Source organism: Amblyraja radiata, chromosome 7 (assembly GCF_010909765.2).
Source record: "Amblyraja radiata isolate CabotCenter1 chromosome 7, sAmbRad1.1.pri, whole genome shotgun sequence".
Taxonomy (NCBI): domain Eukaryota; kingdom Metazoa; phylum Chordata; class Chondrichthyes; order Rajiformes; family Rajidae; genus Amblyraja; species Amblyraja radiata.
In genome coordinates this window covers 34,453,633-34,475,318 of record NC_045962.1, presented here as the reverse complement: position 1 = coordinate 34,475,318, position 21,686 = coordinate 34,453,633, and the positions used below count along the sequence as shown (strand labels likewise).

The 21,686-nt window shown below is 42.4% G+C and overlaps 1 protein-coding gene across 2 annotated transcripts in view; it reads left to right on the top strand.

The window, feature by feature from the left end:
• ly75 (lymphocyte antigen 75) overlaps positions 1-21,686 on the top strand; it is a 128,752-nt gene that overhangs the window by 61,962 nt on the left and 45,104 nt on the right. For both annotated transcript variants that reach the window (XM_033024132.1, XM_033024133.1), the window contains exons 12-19: positions 2,958-3,154; positions 5,774-5,916; positions 7,419-7,500; positions 8,802-8,873; positions 13,607-13,721; positions 18,760-18,795; positions 19,813-19,988; positions 21,366-21,430. In XM_033024132.1, coding sequence (XP_032880023.1) covers positions 2,958-3,154; positions 5,774-5,916; positions 7,419-7,500; positions 8,802-8,873; positions 13,607-13,721; positions 18,760-18,795; positions 19,813-19,988; positions 21,366-21,430 — 886 coding nt within the window. The remainder of the gene's footprint in view (positions 1-2,957; positions 3,155-5,773; positions 5,917-7,418; positions 7,501-8,801; positions 8,874-13,606; positions 13,722-18,759; positions 18,796-19,812; positions 19,989-21,365; positions 21,431-21,686) is intronic.

Below are 21,686 nucleotides of genomic sequence, written 5' to 3'. Positions count from 1 at the left end.
TCTAGCCAGAAGCTATCTATGGTGGCCTGGTCTAGATAAGAACATAGAACAAACAGTGAAAGAATGTAGCACATGTCAAGCAGTTGGAAAGAATCCACCAACAGTACCGCTACAGCCATGGAAATGGTTGACCAGTGAGAGACATGACAAACATTAGCAAATGATCATGGAGAAATTGTCAATATAAAAACAACAACAAATTGTGGACGCAGCCCAGACCATCACACAAACCAATCTCCCATTGACTGTGTCTGCACTTCGCGCTGCTTCGTCAAGGCCACCAGTATAATTAAAGACGAGTCTCATCCCAGTCACTCAATAAACTAAACTGTAATAAATGTTGAAAAATTTACTCCATTGTCACTGATGTTGATCCTGGTAATTTTATAGTCCCCTGTGATGATGCAAATTTGGGGTGAATATGTTGATTGGAGTAACGATGGTACTTAAAATTATAGAACCAGACAAAGTTTCATTTTTAACCATAACTATCTGCATGATATCCTGAAAGTGTATCAAAACTTAAGATTTATAGTATTGCTTAATGATAAAAAAGCAAATGGAAGCAAAGATACACACACCATCTGGGAGATCCAAGAACAAGCACATTTTGGCCATTTCCCCACATTCCGCAGTCATGGATTGTTTTAGAAGAGTGCGTTTCCAGAGTGTCTAGCTTCCCAGCTCTAATCCCAGGTCTGTGAGAACCCCTTGTGTAAAAAGAAATCCTGGAATGCCTCTGGTTACAAACCAAGTAAAGATATGGGCCAAACTTTGGCAGGTGGAACTAATATAGATGGGGTATCTTGGACGACATGGGCAAGTTGAGCTGAAGAGCCTGCTTTCATGTTGTATGACTCTGACATCGATACAAGAAGGTATTTCTGTGGCAAGTTGCAGTCTTCTCCTAACTAAATAAACATGTTGCTGGAGCATGATTTGGCCATGTCACGTGATAAAGAATTATATCTGATTTCTGGCTGGAGCTGATAAAACATGAAGCAGTCTAGGGGGGAGGCATTGGTCTTTGAAACTTAATGAGCACAACATCTTCTCCCTCCCGGCAATGCTGACAGGGATCCAAATTTAAATAGTCAAGAGTGTTTAATTGTCATATGCACTGACAGCACAATGAAATTCTTACTTGCATAACAGTTCTGTAAACACAGTACACAGAGATAATGTATCAAGCAAAATTCAATAAATGTAAACCCTAATTCTAGTGCTAAAAAAGCCCTTTGGATGCAACCAAAGACAATCCATAGCTTATGCTATAGTTAATTAAAGACACACAGTGCTGGAGTAACTCAGCGGGTCAGGCAACATCACTGGAGAGCATGGATAGGTGACATTTTGGGTCGGGGCCTTTCTTCAGACGTGTATACATTTATAGGTTAATGTTGTGTTGATGTAATGACTGGCCATTGTGGCGGCTTCTTGCCCTGGTCCAGCCTGCTCCACGATGTATCAACAGGCTTGATAGACTCTCAGATCCTTATAGATCGTGAACTAGCAGAGGGATAGTAATAAATGTACAAACACACTTTCTGTAAGTGTCGTAATAAAAACTAAAGATTTTCAAAAAATATTTATAAGAGTTTACATATTTTCCAATAACGAGTATTCAATTCAAAGTCCAAGGATGTGAGATAAGCACAAAATTTAGACTTAGACTTAGATCCTTTATTTGTCATTCAGACCTTTTGGTCTGAACGAAATGTCGTTGCCTGCAGCCATACATGTAATAATAAACAACAAAACACACAATAAACACAAATTAACATCCACCACAGTAAGTTCACCAGGCACCTCCTCACTGTGATGGAGGCAAAAATCTTAGGGTTACTGTCTCTTCCCTCCTCTTCTCCCTCTGCGCTGAGGCGATACCCCACCGGGCGATGGTAAGTCAGTCCCACGGCTTACCGAGCTCCGCGAACGGGCCGGTTCAAGCTCCGCGGCCCGGGGTGGTCGAAGCTGCCGCCCTCCAGTCCTGCGGATGCAGCTGTTGCCGCGGGAGCTCCGGAAAACAGGCACCAGCCTGTGACCTGCGAGCTCCGGGTGATGTCGCCTACTGGCACGCGGCCGAGCCCCGGATTCAGGTCGCCGCCGCCAGAACGCCACCTCAGCTACCAGAGCACCGTCCTAGCCCCAAGCCGGGCCGCCCTCACGGGAGCGCCGTCCCAGCCCCGAGCCGGGCCACCATCACGGGAGCGCCGTCTCAGCCCCGAGCCGGGCCGCCCTCACGGGAGCGCCGTCCCAGCCTCGAGTCGTGCCGCTGCCACCAGAGCGTCTCAGCCCCGCGATGGGCCACCCTCACCGGAGCGCCGAGTCGTGCTGCTGCCACTGGAGCGCCCGAACGCCGCCACAGCTCGAAGACGGCCAGCCTCGCGTTGGTGAGTCCTGGCTGGCTCTACCTCTGGAGCCTCGGGGTCGGTCGCAGGTTGGAGGCCGCCAGCTCTGCCATTAGGCCTCAGCGCAGACGGAGGCAGAGAAGGGGGATACGACAAGAAAAAGTCGCATTCCCCCGAAGGGAGAGACAGAAAGCCCTGTTTCAGCCCCTCCCCCCCCCCCCTCCCCCACACATAACACAACCTAATAACCAAAGTAAAAACAGACGGACTGCAGGCGAGCCGCAGCCGTTCAACAGCGCCGCCACTTCCGAAAATGTTGGAGTAACTCAGCAGGTCAGGCAGCATCTATGCAGAGCTCAGATTGGTGGCATTTCAGGTCAGGGCCCTTCTTCAGACCCGAAACATCACCTATCCATTTTCTCCAGAGATGCTTCCTGAGCCACTGAGTAACTCCAGCACTTTGTATCTATCTTTGGTGTAAACCAGAATCTGCAGTTCTTTTTTATTCCAATAATCTGAGTGTGATCTCATACTTTGTGATCATATTTAAAATGAACAAATTATGAATGTTGCACAGATGTTATTTACAGGAACTCCTTGTTTCAGATGCTCCAGGTGGATGTGTCATTATGACAACAGGACAATCTCTTGGTCGTTGGGCAGTTGGGAACTGTAAGAAGATAACTGCAATGTCCATTTGTAAGAAGAGTATTGCCAATAACACGGGAACTGAAGAAACGCTTCCAACAGGTCCTTGCCCCACTGGTTGGCTGACGAATGCCGAAATCCATCACTGTTACAAGGTGAATAACTGAAATTTGTTCATGTGTATATGGGAATAAATGAACAAAATCTTATACCAACAACATTGAAAGGTGAAATAGTTAAACATGCTAACAGGTGAAATGCCAGAGAGGAATTGGTAACAAGATTCAGTGTGGAAAATACAATTAACCATCTCTGAAACGGGTTGTCAAGGGTTGTGGAGAGACAGCATAAGAATGGAGTTGAGCAGAAAGGATATGATTGAATGGCGAAGTAGACCTGATGGGTCAAATGGCCTAATTCTACTCCTAAAACTTAGGAACATAAACCAAAATGCATTTTCACGAGATCTGCATTTTACCTTTTTCCATTAATGAAACTTTTGAAGTAAGTGGCTGATGGCCTCAAAAAAGGAGTTATCTGAACCAGTTGCCATTGATTATTGCATATTTCCTTAACGTACAAAGTGGAATAAGAAAGGAAACTTTTAATAACGTTGCCATTCCTAATTTCTCTTGCTGGGAGGATGTGTAACTGGAAATATTTCACCTCTAGCCTTTGTCACTTACTCCACCCATGTACCAATCAAACCTTCCCTCAGCTGTATCCGCCCATCTTGCTAGGCTTTGCCTGACTTCCAAGTCATTCTTCCAACTTTCCTTCCCCTCTTCCCCCTCTGTAGAAGTGTCCCGACCCAGAAACGTCCTCAGTCCATTCCCCCCTCCACAGATGCTGCCTGATCTGCTGAGTTCCTCCATCTTCTTGTTTTAGTTTTGATCCCTTCTTAACCCAGGGACACTGAGTGATGCTCTGCGTTAATAATAATAATAATAATAATAAATTTTATTTATTGGGCGCCTTTCAGACATCTCAAGGACACCTTACATAGGTTAACAGGAAATATAAACATATAATCAGAATAAAATAAATAATAAAGACATCACAGAAACACAAATTAAAAACAGAATTCAGTCCAAAAACAAAAATCAAAAACACAATGTGAAGAGAGAGCAGCGGCAGCTAAAGCTCGGCAGCGTCCACTCTCCCTTCACGGCAGCCATCTTGGACAAAGACTAACAGGATTACCTTACAGACAAAAAATCATCCCCCCACAATGGACACCACTGTGGGGGAAGGCACAATGTCCAGTCCCTATCCCAAGTTCACCCCATAGTCAGGCCTATTGAGGCCACCGCAATTGCCTCTACGGAGGCCCGATGTTCATGGCCGTTCTCACCGGGTGGTCTTGCCCCGGCATCGGGAGAGTCCTCTCAGCGGATGGGCCACCTGGAACGGCCGCTATCTAGCTGGAGACCACGGCTTCCGAAGCCGACAAGGCCGCGCCGGTTTGGAGCTCCCAGGCTCCCGATGTTGAAAACGGCGCTGCCCGCTCCGCAGCCCGGAGGTGTTGAACACGGCGGTCTCAGCTCACCAGAGCTCCAGCGCGTTAATCCAGCGCGGCGACCCAGGCAAGGCATCGCCCGCTCCGCGATAGCGCTCCAGGCCGAGGTGCTGGGCGGTCCCCGCCAGAAAACGGCGCTCCAAACCCGCTGGTAGGCCACGAGGACGGGTCGACGGGCAGCCCGGAGAAAAAGCTGCCTCACCGACCAGGTAGGGACCTAGAAATAAAATTACCCCCTACCCCCCACATTAAAAAGTCCATTTCTCCAAACGGACGAGACAGGACTAGCTAAAAACTTTTTTTTTTTTAAAGCGAGTTTAACGGACGGCTGCTGGTTAGCAGCCGTTCCTCCAAGATGGCTCCTCCTCCGTTCTGCACAACATCCTTTGAAGTGGTCTAACCTCCTTTCCCATCTTTGCATTGTCAGCCATGCTGTTGAAAGCACTGCAACATTTCTGTATAGACAAGTACCAGATGCATTTTTGAAAGATCAGGGGTCTCATGGCTATGGGGAACCCGCTGATGAGGATGTGTGGCCTGGGGCAAATAAGCAACGATCACATTGAATCTGTGGGATCGCACTGTGCTGCCGCACAGCGTCCGAGACTCCAGTTCGATCCTGACCTCGGGTGTTGTGTGGACTTTGAACGTTCTCCCTGTGACTATTCAGGTTTCGTCCAGGTGCTCTGATTTCTCCCACATCCCAAAGATATGCGCGTTTATCGGCTATTTAGTCTCTGTAAAATTGACTCTAGTGTAAATTTATCGGCTAATTAGCCTCTAAAATTGACTAGATGCAAAAGTGGGATAACATAGAACGTGTTTGAACGGGTGGGTGATCAATGTTCGGCGTGGACTCAATGGACCCAAGAGCCTGTCTCCATGCTGTATCTGTAAACTAAACCAAAGTACCTGCATTTTCATGAATGCTTCCATATTGTATTCACATCTTACTCATCATTGTTGCCTGCTGCACTTCGTATAGCCCTGCTCTCTGAACCATGTATCTGCCCCAAATGGTACCAGCATCTGAGCTGTGTTCAGCAATGTCTGGTAGAATCCATGTTCTCCAGAGAAGCTGCCTGACCCACTGTGTTACTCTAACATTATGTGTCTGTCTTACAGAATGAATGTCCTTAACTCACTGAGTATTCTTGTCCTTTTGTGCCCTGGGTCGCCACACAATTCATGATAACTTTTTATTTTGAATTTTGCCAGACAAAGGAATAACAATCAATTCAAATTGAATTTGTAGATATTTCATCACGAGAGAGTGGTAAGAAAGAGAACCTGGGAAGAAGCTGAGCGATTCTGTGAGGCTTTGGGAGCCCATCTACCAAGTTTCAGTCACCACGATGAAATGGTATATCTTCACAGCTTGCTGCGAAAAACAATCAGGTAAGTGGAGCAACATAAATGTGTGGAGTTTTACTTACTTATTTCTTTTATTAGAGTCCTACAGGCCCTTTGACAAAACTTGCCCACGCTGACCAACAAACCCCATCTACACTAGTCCCATCTCGCTGCATTTGGCTGGATAATCTTAGAGGTCCAAGCAATTTTGTTCAAATACATAATTTAAACTTTGCAAATGTTTTTCAGTGTTCCGATTTGGATAATCCATATCTAATCACATACTCATAGAGCTGTGCAGCATGGAAGCTAGCCCTTAGGCCCAATTTATCCATATTGATAAACTACTTTTAAATTGAAATAAACCGAATTATAAATTAATTGCATTTTTTTAAAAACCGAATGGCAACTAGCTGCATTGCTTGTGTAACGTTCAAATTATTCAATGAATCAAAACCCTGTCATGCAAAACTGGTGTGAAATTATTGTGAATTGAAAGTGGTGATTAGTTTTGAGGAAGAGGAACAAAGCAGTGTGATTGGAAGTGGGAAAGAAGAGTTGAACAACTCAAACCTATTGTTGCTTAAAGGTCCTTTTAAAGCTGTCTGTCAAAAGTGTAGGAACAAGGAACTGCAGATGCTGATCCACAAAAAAATGACAAAGTGCTGGAGTAACTGCAGGTTAGATAGCATCCCTGGAGAACATGGATAGGTGACGTTTCAGGTTGAGTCCCATCTCCAGACACCACTTCTGTCAGAAGTATACTTGTCTTTATAGGTTGATGTGACTGGGAAGAGAGAGTTTTACTCAACACTAACATTTCATCAATAGAATATTTTTTAAAAGTAGTCATTTATATCATGTCTTGCATGTCCTGTTTGGAATATCTCAGTTATAGTGAATTAAGTATTTTTGAAGCAATGTACAGTTGCAATGTAGGAAACACAATAGCCATTGGTGATCAACAGGTTTGGAACAGACAGCAGTTAATCTGCCTTTTCTGTTGTATATTTTCAAGATTATTTTAATTTTAGTTGAAGTATAGTCACGCAGCACAGAAATAGGGCCTTCGGCCCAACCTGTCCAAGCCGACCAAAGTGCCCCATCTAAACTGGTCCCATTTGCCTGCAGTTGGCTCGTATTCCTCTAATCCTTTCCTATCGACCTGCCTGTCCAAATGTCAGCATTCCAAAAACCTTCACCACTCTATCCACGCGGCGAACTATGTACTTGTTCTTCTTAATCTTTCTGCTCTTCAGCAGTTCCCAGGCCATTGCTGTTCACTGTGAAGATCCTGCCCTAGTTTGATGTAACAAAAAATGTAACTTCTCGTTCTTGGCTGACTTACACTCCATTAGTATTCCTCTGCCCACTTGCCCAGCTGGTCAAAATGCCACTAATTCTTGATAACCAGTGTCACTTTGGATAATGCCACCTGTTAGTGTTAACTGGAGTCCAAATAGAATGTGAACAACTTTGAGGGACAAAATGACATATCATCTTCCTATGTTTTTCAAATGTATCGTATCCTTCCTTTCCTTCTGCAGTGATGAACGGTGGTTTTGGGTTGGATTAAACAAGAGAAATCCAGATTCCAAAGGCTCTTGGGAATGGAGTGATGGCCGGCCGGTAAATGTCATCTTTTCTGGTGTTTATTTTTAATGGGTTATTTTTTAAACACTATCTTATAGAAGTTCGCTGGTTGTGTCTCTAAAGCATGTGTGGACAATTTACACCCATGATAAACATTGACACAAGGCGTTTGCTGATCTTCACAATGAAGTCGAGAGATCTTTTCTGTCCATCAGGGAGAGCAACCATTGGTTTAACATCTTGTGGAAGCATTGTTACCTCCGCTAAGTGTTCCCTCAGAACTGCCCTGGAGTATAAGTCTAGATTCATGAGCTTCACTTGCTGAAGTGGATCTTGAATATCGGATGTTCTGATGAGAGGGCCAATTAAAGATGAAACATTTCATTCAGCACTGACCCGAATTTCCACTTAAGCTAATAAGAACATTCAGGACCCAAATGCCTACATTTGAATTAGGAGGTAGAGATTGGTTAAAAAAAAAAAATACTTTTGCTTCTCCATATTCATTTGTTAACCAGTGTGGTTTCAAAGGAGTCCATCCGGCTGACACACCTGCTTAGAACATAGAAATCACAGCCCTTTGGCCCACAATGTCCATGCTGAACATGAAGCTAAGACCAACTCTTATCTGCCTGCATGTATTCCATATCCCTCCATTCCCTGCATATCCATGTACTTCTCCAAAAGCCTCTGAAATTCCACTGTCGCACCTGCCTCCATCACCTTCCCTGGCGATGCGTTACAGGTACTCACCATCCTCTGTGTCAACAAAAACTTCCTCTCCTTTAAACTTTGCCTCCATAGTCTTGTTCAGTTTCTTTCATTAATTATCATTTGGTGCCCAAGAAATTTGAAATAAAAAATGTCCCACATGCATACCTTGCACAATATACCAATTAAAATCAATTTCTCTCCTGTGTAACTGCACATTAAATTGAATCAATGTGTTGCTTTGTGAATTTTCTTTTGTTTCCGCCACATTTGAGGTTTTATTTCCAAGCCAGTGGGGAAACTAGCGTTACAGAGTGCAGATCGAAGATTCCTTTCACTGACCTCCACAGCTGGTATAGTCGCTGCATTACAGCACCGGAGACCTGGGTTCGATCTTGACCTCGTGTGCTATCTGTGAGGAGTTTGCACGTTCTCCCTGCGACTGCATGCGTTTCCTCGGGCATTCCTCCCACATCCCAAGATGTGCGGGTTTGTAGGTTAATTGACTTTCTGCAAATTGGCCCTCGAGTGTAGGTAGTAGATGAGAAAGTGGGATAACATAGAACTAGTGTGAATGAGTGATCGATGGTCGCCTTTTATCCTGTTGTGTTCTAATGTTTTTGTAGGTTTCCTTGGTGGTCTTACCAGTTGAATTTAAAGAAGATGGTTTTGCTGTGCGAGATTGTAGTGCATTTCAGGTAAGACTTCAGTCTTGCTGGCAAAGTGAAAAACAGCACCTTGTATTCCACCTGGGTAGCCTACAACCCAATAGTATGAATGATGAATGTGTCAAGTTCAGATAACCAATGCCACATTTATTCCTTTCCCATTTCTACTGGACCATCTAGGTTGTCTCCCTTCTGAGGGAGGGTCCCAACCGAAAAATTGCTTATCCATCGTCACCTGAGATGCTGCCTGAGCTGCTGAGTTACTCTGACCTTCTGATTCACTTCTGACCTTCTGATTCACTTCTGACCTATCCTTCCTAACCCTTCCTGCACCTGATTTTGCACCACCTTCCAATCGCTGTCTTTACCTTACCTCGCCCTTCCCCCACCTGGCTCCATCTGCCCATTTTTTAATTTTTTTTATTTCTTCATCTTTTGCCCACCCATCAGCATTTGTCTCTAACACTCCCCTTTTTTTCCCTCGTCCACCTCCAAATTCCCCACCCCCCCCACCTCGCCTCAACTTCCTGTACTTCCTGGTCCAGGTCATGACCCAAAACATTGACAACTCCATGACTCCACAAATCCTAATGGATCTGCTGAGGTCTTCCAGCTGATTTTTGCTTGAGGCATTTGCTTGAGGTCTTATTTCCTAGCTGGCAATGGGTCTTTGTAGTCAGCTGTAGCTTTGACTGTGTAAGATGGCGCTAAAATCTGGTGACTATTGCATATGGACTCAGTGGGCAGTTCCAATGTATGAGGTACTTAATCTGGGAAATATGGCAATAATTTCACTGAGCCAAAAGCAAAAAGTATTTCACCGTACCTTTGGCACGCATTGTATTGTATTGTATTTTAATGACCACACAGCCAGGCTGGTGGAATTTGTTATCAGTACAGCTCGGTACAGGTTCCAACATTTCATCAAACATTAAACATATAACATAGATATACATACAGACAGACACATTACATAATACATAAGGGCCATGCTTATTCTTATTCCTCACCGTACAGAGTTTAAAATGTTAATTGCAGTGGGAATGAAACTGTTTTTGAAGTTCCTGAGCTGTCGGAGATGGAAAAGTCTTTGCTGGGCTTTTCCATAGATGTGGTCTGCGTTTGTCCTCCATTTGAGGTTGTTGCTGATGTGGGTTCCAAGGAGTTTGAATGTGTCAGTGATGGAGATGGATTCACCTTTAATGAGCACAGGAGTTTTGGGGGATGGCTGGCGTCTTGGGTCGATGATGAGTTCTTTTGTTTTTGATGACAATAAACGAACCATTGAACCATTAGAAATAATTTTAGTCAAGGTGCTGTGACTGTGTTGAAGCCACATTTGTTACCCAGCCTGATTTACTCTGATGGGATGGGAGTGAAATCTTTATTTAAATTCCTTTTCCCCTAATTGTGCTCCTGAAATTTTGTTATCTGTTCTTCTCGTTGTTAAGTACATTAGACTGGGAGATGTTCGCTCAGCAAGCACGTTAAGTTCCTCCAGCACAGTCTGTATCAAGGAAAGCACTAATGGTTGTGGGAATACTTAAGAAGTCACTGGCAAAGAAACTGATCAAGCACACTGCCCAATCCCTTAATGGGAGTCAAGAGTGTTTAATTGACATGTGCTGAACAGGAAACAATTAACTTCTTACTTGCAGCAGCATAACATGTCTACTCAGATATAATAAACCAAAAAAAAAGTCAAATATTTATATTATTTATTTATTTGTTTATACTTTAGTGTAAAACAAAAGACCAAAGTCCCGAATGCAACCAAGTGCATAGTTTGGAGTTTAGTAGGTATTTGTAGTGTTCAAGAGCCTGCAGGTTGTTGGGAAGAAGCTGTGCTTGAAACTTGCAGGACGTGGTTTTCCGTGTGCGGACGTGGCGTTGAAGGACGAGAAGCCGAAGCAAAGAAGTGGAAGCCAAATAACCGAACGGAAACAAAGCCGAAACACCACCTAACCGAAAGGGCAGGACGCCTAAAAACTAACCGAATGGCCGCTCAGACGAAAAGTCAAATAATGGACATGACTTCGCCGGGGGGGGACTTGTCAGCGATTGGTCCAGACCCCCGCGTCCATCACATCACTGGCCGGTGGAGACAGGAGGGTGGGGGTCATTTTCCCACACAAGCCATAGGTGACTGGGCACTCTGAACCCGAGCACCAAGTTGTAAGCGGACAAAGGAGCCCCCATTTTTCGGCTGAGCGGCCATTCGGCGGTTAGTTGGCTTGTAGGCGACGCAGCCTTTCGGTTAGTTTGCATTTAGGCGTCCCACCCTTTCGGTTAGTTGCCGTTTTGACTTCGTACCTTTTGATTATTTGGTGTTTCGACTTCGTTTCCGTTCGGTTATTTGGCTTCCACTTCTTCGCTTCGGCTTCTCGTCCTTCGACGCCATGTCCGGGTACCGAAGTTTTCAGGCTGCTGTACCTTCTTACTGATGGCAGGTGTGAAATGCAAGTGTGGCCAGGCTGGTGTGAATCTTTGATGAAGCTGGCTGCCTTTTTGAAGCTGAGGTTTGTCGAGTTTTACACTGGTGAAGACATCCAGTGAGCAGTGAATGTTTCATTACACTTCTGAATTGAGTGTGGAGAGCACAATGGCGCAGCAGTAGAGTTCCTCCCTTACAGCACCAGAGACACCGGTTCGATCGTGACGAGTGGGTGCTGTCTGTATAGAGTTTGTATGATCTCTGTGACCGCGAGGGTTTTCTCTGGGTGCTCTCGTTTCCTCCTACACTCCAATGACTTACAGGTTTGTGGTTTAATTGGCTTTCGTTATATAGGATAGTGCTGTGCTAAAGTACAAGGTGATTGCTGGTCAGTGCGGCCTCAGTGGGCAGTAAAGCCAAGCATTTGAATGGCCAGGCTGAGTCTCTACAATATTTGATCAGTTGCAATGATAAGAATGATCCAGTTCGACAGCCTGTCCTTGGTGAATTTGACAGTATTTCAACCTTTTTCGAGAATGGTCAGGAGCAAATAGTTTGCCCTGGGCTTTTTCACGTCGTTAGATGTGTAAGTCAGTGGGTATTATCAACTTATCTCACTTACAGCATTAGAAGAACTGAAAATACTGACTTCTGCAGTGAATCGTATCACTTCAAAACTTTAAATGCAAAATTTTACAGCTGATGGTAATTGGAGACTACTTTTAGTTTAACCTAAGCTGTTTCGACTTTACTTTTCTATAGAGATTCAGCACGGAAGCAGGCACATTGGCCCAACGAGTCTGTGTCGGCCAGCGATCACCACCCCACACACTAACCTACACACACTAGGGACAAATGTACAACTTATCAAAGCCAATTAACCTACAAGCCTGTATGTCTTGAGTAAGGAAGGAAACCATAGCCCCCGGACAAAACCCCAGTGGTCACAGGTAGAGCATACAAACTCAGACACCACCTGTAATCAGGATGGAAACCGGGTGTCTGGTGCTGTAAGGCAGCAACTCTACCGCTGCACCACCGTGCCGCTTGTTCTTGCGATGGCAATTGATGTGCTGTCCACATACATTTCAAATGGGTATTGACAATTATTCATCTTTATAAACACATCTTTCCAAATTACAACAATTTGTGTATATGTCATCTCTTTTGAAACTCCCTCTGGGGTTTAGAAGGTTCTTTCATTTAATACAAGGCTCTCTCAGGTGATGTTGGACAGAGACCAACAGTTGGGTCAATGAAATGAATCTTGGACATAAAACACAATAAACAGAAACAGTAATGGTTGGCGTGATCACTTGGGCCACCTATGTTTCAGTTAGTTTACAGCCAGACACCTGACCTGGGTTGGTGCCTGCTAGAAAAGCCCAATTAAATGCTTGGAATAAGATGCAATGAAATAAGAATTTCAATATCTTATTTGGTAGGAGTATTGTTTTTGTTATAGTCACATGTACAGGATACAGTGAAAAACTTTGTGCGCTATCCAGTCAATTCATACTATACATGATAACAATTAAATCATAAACAGTACAATAGGTAGTGCAAAAAGTATCAGAATGCAGAATGTAGTATTATAGCTTTGTGGCGTTATCGTTATAAAGAGTGCAGATTTTTTTTTAAAACTGAGAGCCACATAGAGAGATTTTGACTGCACCCATACGTAGAGTCATAAAGCAGGGAAACAGGCCATTCAGCCCAACGTGTCCGTGCAGACCTTGATTCTTCTACACCTTTCCTGCCTATGTATCTGTCCAAGTGTCTTTTAAATTTTGTTATTGTACTTGCCTCCTCTGGCAGCTCATTCCATATACCCACCACACTCTTGAGTGGAAAATGTTGCCCCTTGGGTTCCGATCAGATTTTTCCTGTCTCACCTTAAATCTATGTCCTCTGGTTCCTGATTTCCCCTATTCTAGGTAAAAGTGTCTGTACATTCACCTGCCTATACCCCTCGTGATATTATATACCTCTAAGATCTCCTTTCAGCCTCCTGCACTCCTAGGAATAAAGTCCTAGCCATCCCAATCTCTCCCTATAGCTCAGGCGCTCAAGTCCTGGCAACATCCTCACAAATCTTTTCTGCACCCTTTCCTTTGAGAGATCCATTCGGTTATGTTTGGGTTTATTGTTGTTGTGGTACCGAGGTACAGTGAAAATTTTTGTTTCGTACCAGCACTGATATGTGAATGGAGTGCATTCAGCAGCAGAAAGTGGCAAACTATTGCTGCCGGCAACTAGAAGTGCCAAATATAATATAAATCTTCGAGATTAAATGGAGCCTTGTCTTAACCTTTTTGTATTTCTACAGACACAGAAACCTTTATGGAATTATTTTATGTTTGACATCCGAAGGAAATTTGATTATCACTTAATGCCTTTCCACTGCGACATTAGACTTGAATGGATTTGCCAGATACCGAAAGGTAAATGATTGTTTATCTAGCTTAACTGTAACTGTAATCTCTGGTTGCATTTAAAAGATTTTTGGTTATGCAGGGAATGGAGGAATATGGGTTATGTGCAGGTAGATGGTGATCTTGGAATCATGTTTAGCACAGACATTGTGGGCTGAAGGGCCTGTTCTTGTGCTGTACTGTTCTATGTAATCACTTGCCACACTTCAATGAGATCTGTTGCCATTTTTTTCTACAGCTTTAAATCACTAAATATTTGGTACCTCTTGTATCATCACAGAAAGTTTTGATATTATAGGAGATTTTTCTACATTTGCATGCTGACTGAAAGAGTCGTCTGGTTAAAATCCATTTCCATCTCTTAATCCATTATGGAATTCCGCATTTCGTGTAATTCAAATGCATTTTCCTGTACTTTTCAATTGCGAGAATGGTTTCCATCTCTATCATAATTACAATGTGAATTTCCACAGCGGGCTGGATGGAGAAAAATCTCCCCAAATCTTGTTTAAGTATATTATAAATTAATTGATTAATATTCTCTTATTGTTGGATGGAAAATGGATCACTATTTTTCGTAATTTCATACTACTCAAATTCATATAGCTCAAATTACCACTATTTTGACAAGTAACTAAAAGTTATGGAAAAATAAGCTATGGAAACTATGAGGATCAAAGAAGAGGAAGTACTGACACTTTTGAGAAATATAAAAGTGGATAAGTCTCCAGGTCCGGACAGGATATTCCCTCGGACATTGAGGGAAGTTAGTGTAGAAATAGCAGGGGCTATGGCAGAAATATTTCAAATGTCATTAGAAACGGGAATAGTGCCGGAGGATTGGCGTACTGCGCATGTTGTTCCATTGTTTAAAAAGGGGTCTAAGAGTAAACCTAGCAATTATAGACCTGTTAGTTTGACGTCAGTGGTGGGCAAATTAATGGAAAGAATACTTAGAGATAATATATATAAGCATCTGGATAAACAGGGTCTGATTAGGAACAGTCAACATGGATTTGTGCCTGGAAGGTCATGTTTAACTAATCTTCTTGAATTTTTTGAAGATGTTACTCGGGAAATTGATGAGGGTAAAGCAGTGGATGTTGTGTATATGGACTTCAGTAAGGCCTTTGACAAGGTTCCTCATGGAAGGTTGGTTAAGAAGGTTCAATGGTTGGGTATTAATGGTGGAGTAGCAAGATGGATTCAACAGTGGCTGAATGGGAGATGCCAGAGAGTAATGGTGGATGGTTGTTTGTCAGGTTGGAGGCCAGTGACGAGTGGGGTGCCACAGGGATCTGTGTTGGGTCCACTGTTGTTTGTCATGTACATCAATGATCTGGACGATGGTGTGGTAAATTGGATTAGTAAGTATGCAGATGATACTAAGATAGGTGGGGTTGCGGGTAATGAAGTAGAGTTTCAAAGTCTACAGAGAGATTTATGCCAGTTGGAAGAGTGGGCTGAAAGATGGCAGATGGAGTTTAATGCTGATAAGTGTGAGGTGCTACATCTTGGCAGGACAAATCAAAATAGGACGTACATGGTAAATGGTAGGGAATTGAAGAATGTAGGTGAACAGAGGGATCTGGGAATAACTGTGCACAGTTCCATGAAAGTGGAATCTCATGTAGATAGGGTGGTAAAGAAAGCTTTTGGTGTGCTGGCCTTTATAAATCAGAGCATTGAGTATAGAAGTTGGGATGTAATGTTAAAATTGTACAAGGCATTGGTGAGGCCAATTCTGGAGTATGGTGTACAATTTTGGTCGCCTAATTATAGGAAGGATGTCAACAAAATAGAGAGAGTACAGAGGAGATTTACTAGAATGTTGCCTGGGTTTCAGCAACTAAGTTACAGAGAAAGGTTGAACAAGTTAGGGCTTTATTCTTTGGAGCGCAGAAGGTTAAGGGGGGACTTGATAGAGGTTTTTAAAATGATGAGAGGGATAGACAGAGTTGACGTGGAAAAGCTTTTCCCACTGAGAGTAGGGAAGATTCAAACAAGGGGACATGACTTGAGAATTAAGGGACTGAAGTTTAGGGGTAACATGAGGGGGAACTTCTTTACTCAGAGAGTGGTAGCTGTGTGGAATGAGCTTCCAGTGAAGGTGGTGGAGGCAGGTTCGTTTTTATCATTTAAAAATAAATTGGATAGTTATATGGATGGGAAAGGAATGGAGGGTTATGGTCTGAGCGCAGGTATATGGGACTAGGGGAGATTATGTGTTCGGCACGGACTAGAGGGGTCGAGATGGCCTGTTTCCGTGCTGTAATTGTTATATGGTTATATGGTTATGAAAACTTTTCCAATGGCTGAAGTTGCATCCTTCCATTCAAAGATGATTAGAACTGTATGCCTTACAGCAAAAATAATGTTTCATACCAATAAACATGGGAGTAGAATTGGACCATTTCCTTGCCATTCGATCATGGCTGATCTATCTTTCCCTCTCAACCCCATTTTCCCCTCTTCTCCCCATAACCTTGACTTCCTTTAGAATAATGAAAGGGCCACAATGAGAGAGGTTGAGAGATTTTGACTACACCATACGTAGAGTCATAATAACCTCTCCTTATAGAGATACAGTGTGGAAACAGGCCCTTCGGCCCACCGAGTCCGCGCCGACCAGCGATCACCCCGTACATTAGCACTGTCTACACACTAAGGACAATTTACAATTTTACCAATGTCTTTAGAATGTGGGAGGAAATAAGCGCACTCGGAGAAAATCCACATGGTCACAGGGAGAACACACAAACTCTGTACAGATGGCACCCGTAGTCGGGATTGAACCCGGAACTCTGGCGCTATGAGGCAGCAACTCTACCGCTGCGCCACTGTGCCGCCATAACTTTCTTGCCTCCCTACTATTATCATCGGGTATATTGGGCTATGAGCTTTGAGGTTCATAATTTTTCAAAGCTTCTCGGTTCTGTAACCTTCTTTAAAGGTCAGGCATGGCACTGGCTTGGTTGGGGAACTTGGTCAGCATGGACAAGTTGGGCTGATGTGTTGTATAGCTTTGGTGACTCTTCTATGACTCTAACTCCTTAATAGTCCCTCCTTTGCTACCTAATCTATTCTCCTTAATTACAGTGTTTACACTGCCACCTCTGTGAAGACACGCAAAGTATTCATAAAGAACCACATTTAATTCTTCTGCCTCCAGGATTCCATTATGATGTCTAATCGATGTTTTGTTTTCCTAAGTTATCCTATTTTTGTGTATTAGTAAAATCTCCTTAATTTTATTTGCTGGTTTTCATATTTATTTATTTGTAATTTATTTTTTCATTTTGGCCCTAGTCTTTTTACTATCCTTAAATTACTGCATATTGAGCCCTCCACACAGTCAACGAACTATACAGCACAGAAATAGGCCATTTGGCTCAGTTTGTCCATGCCAACTAAAGTTTATATAATTAGCATATCTGACACAAGTGGGTGCAAGGAACTGCCGAGGCTGGTTTACCAAAAAAAGATAGTGTTGGAGTAACTCAGCGGGTTAGGTAGCATCTCTGAGAACATGGATAGGTAACGATTTGGGTCTGAAGAAGGGTCTCAACCCAAAACACCACCTATCCATGTCTCCAGGGATGCCGTCTGACCTGCTGAGTTACTCCAGCACTCTGTTCCTTATCTGACATAAGCTTCTCTTCTATAGTATATTCTGCACATGAACATCCAGAGAGCTTTAAGTTTGTTAATCTCACCATTTTTGTTTTGGGGGAACTTGTTTATTTTAACTTCTCATTCTCAAGCCTGAATACCTCCTACATAATGTTTCCAGTCAAAAAAAAATCTCCAAATCATACTTTAGTTTTTTACAAAATGGTTGTATTCCCCTAACAAGATCATTTAATTGCTGTAGTCTCTCCTTTTCCAGTACTGCATTACATTACTATCCCATGCATTAAAATGCCTCTTGCCTCATAATTCCCCTCCAACTGAGTGGGTTCCTTCTCCTAAACTAGTCCAGAACTGCTCCCTCTTTTGGTATTCTGCACAGTAGCTAAAACAAAATTCTTCCAAAATGTATTTTCTTTATACAGCCTTTATATCTTTTACATGATTCTATCCTAATTGATATCAGTGTAGTCTAAATATTTTACTATTGCTGCCATATAATTGTTGAATATATAAAAGTTTTTCCACATGGTTGTTCTGCCTCCCTCTCACTGAATGGAGATCTGTTGTGCACTCCCAATAGTACATTTGTTCCCTCATTGTTCAAATGTGTGGTCCTGTTTGATAATCAATTTAGCATATACTTCAAATTCCCTGCACCTTGTATCACCCTCAGAATCTCGTATGATTGGGAATGTTGCCATGCCCTGTTCAGGAATAGATCATGCTCTATATTAATGTGCATGCCTCAGCTATCTGAAGTTTGTAAGCTTGTGCATTGAAATATGTGGCATTTAACTAGTGTAGGTCTGTTATTTTTTACTGCCTGTATCACTTGTGTCAATCCTTTGAACCCTTTTTTTTTATTTGACTTTCGTAGCTTCCTAAATTATGACCTTGAAACGTCTTCATCTCTTCTACCTTTGTCAGTGATACCAATGTGGACTAGATTATTCCTAGTCTTTAGAATACAATGAACTAATTAAATAAAATGGCAACAAGGTTAGGCTGATAATCATTTTGTTCTAAATTGACAAGAAAGTATGCAATTTTATGATTCATTTCATTTGTTTGTTTTATTGTTTAATCAGTGTTGGGGGGAATGAATCATAACAAACTTAATTTCTAACTCAGTTACATAGTTAAAAAGAGAACAAATGTACTGTGAATTTCCATAGCTTGTCTCCAATTATTTTTATATCTGGGGTAATTGAAGTAGAAAAAGCAAAAATTGTCATATAAAGCCTCGTGTATATTCTCAAGGGATTTTACCAAGGTTACAATGAGAGATTTGTAGAAATTTTACTGAAATTTCATTTGAAATTTCATATATTGATATCTTTTTATTGAATCCATGCTTCATAACTTGAAATTAAAAATTTCCATCAATTTATGAATTGTACTTTCTCTTTGGCAGGTGTTGAATTGAGGACCCCAGACTGGTATATTCCAGGTAAGTCGGTGTACAAAGCGTAACTCTTGTCTGAATTGTACTGAGTGTACAGCATGCTGGAGAAATTCAGCAGGTCGGGCAACATCCATGTAGGGAAATGGACTGTCAGTGTTTCGCGTCAGAACCCTTCATCTGGTCCAGTCCAGTAATGTTGACTGTCCATTTTCCTCCACAGACTTTAGAGCTACAGGGTGAATACAGGCCTTTCAGCCAACCAAGTCTGTGCCAACCAGCAATCACCTTGTAGACTAATACTATCCTACATACTCAGGACAATTTACAATTCTGCCAAAGCCAATTAACCTGCAAATCTGTATGTCTTTGGGATGTGGGAGGAAACCGGAGCACCCGGAGAAAATCCACATGTCATAGGAAACTCTGTACAGACAGCGTCCATAGTCAGGATCGAACCTGGATCTCTGGTATTCTTAGGCAGCAGCTCTACAGCTACACCACTGTGCCACCTACGGATGCTGCTTGACCCATTGAGTAGTTCTAGCAGATTGGTGGAAACCCACTATTGTGCAAATATTTGGAACGGTGTCCAAAAGAGGGAAATAAAGGACACGTCTGATATTCATAACATTGACTGTGCTTGTTGTTCATATTTTGCTCTTTGACAACTGCCCATTGCACATCTGTTTGACCTGCCCACCCAGGAGTCTTGACTGAATCTGGTTGATTTCCCCCTCAGCAGATGATGCACAGATTTATGGGTGGGTTGTAAGTTGGACTTCAACAGTGCTTGGGCAAATGGTAAGTGGACATCATTGCCACAGGATGCCAAAAAGAAATGTACAAATATTTTCCAGCATTTACACGGACTGTTTAAAATACCACGTTCCACAACCGCCACCTCCTCGACATTGGAATGTAGTGACTAATGCAAAACCAAAATACCGCAGATACTGAAATAAAGTAAAAGGGTGTCATTTCTTTTTTCTTTGCGGGGTAAACTCACATTGAGGTTTTCATTTGTCTAATTGCTTCACCATTTTCCTGTTTGCATTTGTTCAGATGGGGAGAGTATTCATGGGCCCACAGTTGTTATTGATGGGAATGAGTATTGGTTTGTGAACAATACTATGCTAACCTACCAAGAAGCTGATCTATATTGCACAAGAAATGAGAGCAAATTGGCTTCCATAACATCCAGACCTGCAATAAAAATGATTAAAACTCATCTACAAAAGGTAGGTTGTGTGTCCATAATTTTTGTCATTTTGCAAAATTGATAACTTTTGGCTTTGAGTATGTGATCTTGTGCTATGAAGCATAACCAAAGCGATGTAATATAGGCTATTATTGTCATGTCTCCAATCAAATCAGATAATACTGTAAATACAATCAAGCCAAAATCAAGTACAATGAAATGTGCCACAAACGTGAACTACACTTTTAATTTCAGCTAAGTGAGGTGAAGCTTACTCTCTTTGGAGAAATCTAAGAATGCCTCATCTCCGGCTGGGCTACCTAAACATGTACTTAATAGAAAAACTATCTCCACTTTGGGGTTCTTAACCAAGAATTTGACTTTTATTCCAAAGGTTAGATCATACAGGAGAACAGTTTTTCATCGCCACCGCTAGGCATTGCAGAATGCTTTGTAATCCTGCATACATAAACTTCCAAATTTTAATAACATTTATTATAAAATATTCACCCATTTTATACCCAAAGGTCTCAAGATGTGCAACTTCAAGGATGTCAGATTTTTCAAATATCCATTGCAACTTTATCCTAGCTTGCTGCCACCATTCTCTGGAATCCAAATTTACGTGAATTGAAAGTTACCACACGGAAGCTGATCGATTGGCTCGATACAGACACGCTTTACCAATGACTTAACGCTGCTAAACAAGCCTTTCTAAATCTTCAGGTGGATGAAATTCAGATACATCAAATCAATGAGTCCAAAAAGGACTCTGTTCCCTTGATCTTGTGACAACTCGAGAGCATAATGAGCCCAGTGATCAGCTTCTGTGTGGTAACTTTCAATTCACATAAATTGGGATTCTTCCTCCCCCACCCACCAGCCCAAGTTCAAATGCTACTTTACACCAGACAACTCTTGATGTAATTACAAGGAACTGCAGAGGCTGGTTTACCAAAGAAAGATACAGTGCTGGATTAACTCAGCAGATCAGGCAACATCTCTAGAGAACATGGATAGGTGACGTTTTGGGCCGGGACCTTTCTAATGAATCAAACTCCTGATGTAAAGTAGCTTTTGATCTTGGGAGGGCGGGGGGGGGGGGGGGGAGGAGAGGAGAGGAGAGGGGAGAGAGAACGAGGAAATGCATAACTCACCTCCCTTAAGGCTGAGAAAATCGCTAATGGTTAATGTTTACGTCTGGATTGGGCAGGGATTACCACGTTATATTGATTAGCGTGGAATAATAAAAATGCTGGACCAAGTTATGGAAAAGGACGTATTCCAATAACCAAGTCGAAGGGCAACCACATGAAATAGGAAGGAGCTTTTAAATAGACGAGTTGAGAAAGAATTGTGAAAAAAGTGCCCAGCATGAAATTGCATTAAATAATTTTTTTTTCCTCATTTCCCGCAGCACTTTGCTATGTTGCCAAAGTGGTGGGTAAAGATGATCGATTATAATGTAATGAACAGTCGTTTGTAAGTATACATTATTACCATAATATTACCTCCATTATTCCTTCCATTTATTGTAAGAATTGTTTTCCAAACGTGGTGATATCAGTCCATCATATCTCAGATTAGATTAGATTAGACTTTATTAATCCCCTTATTCAGGGGAAATTCAGATGTCCTTGCAGCACACTAATAAAAATACAACATAGCATTCAAGAAGTTCAACACCAAAACACAAAAACATCCCCCCACAGTGGTTCCCACTGTGGGGGAAGGCACA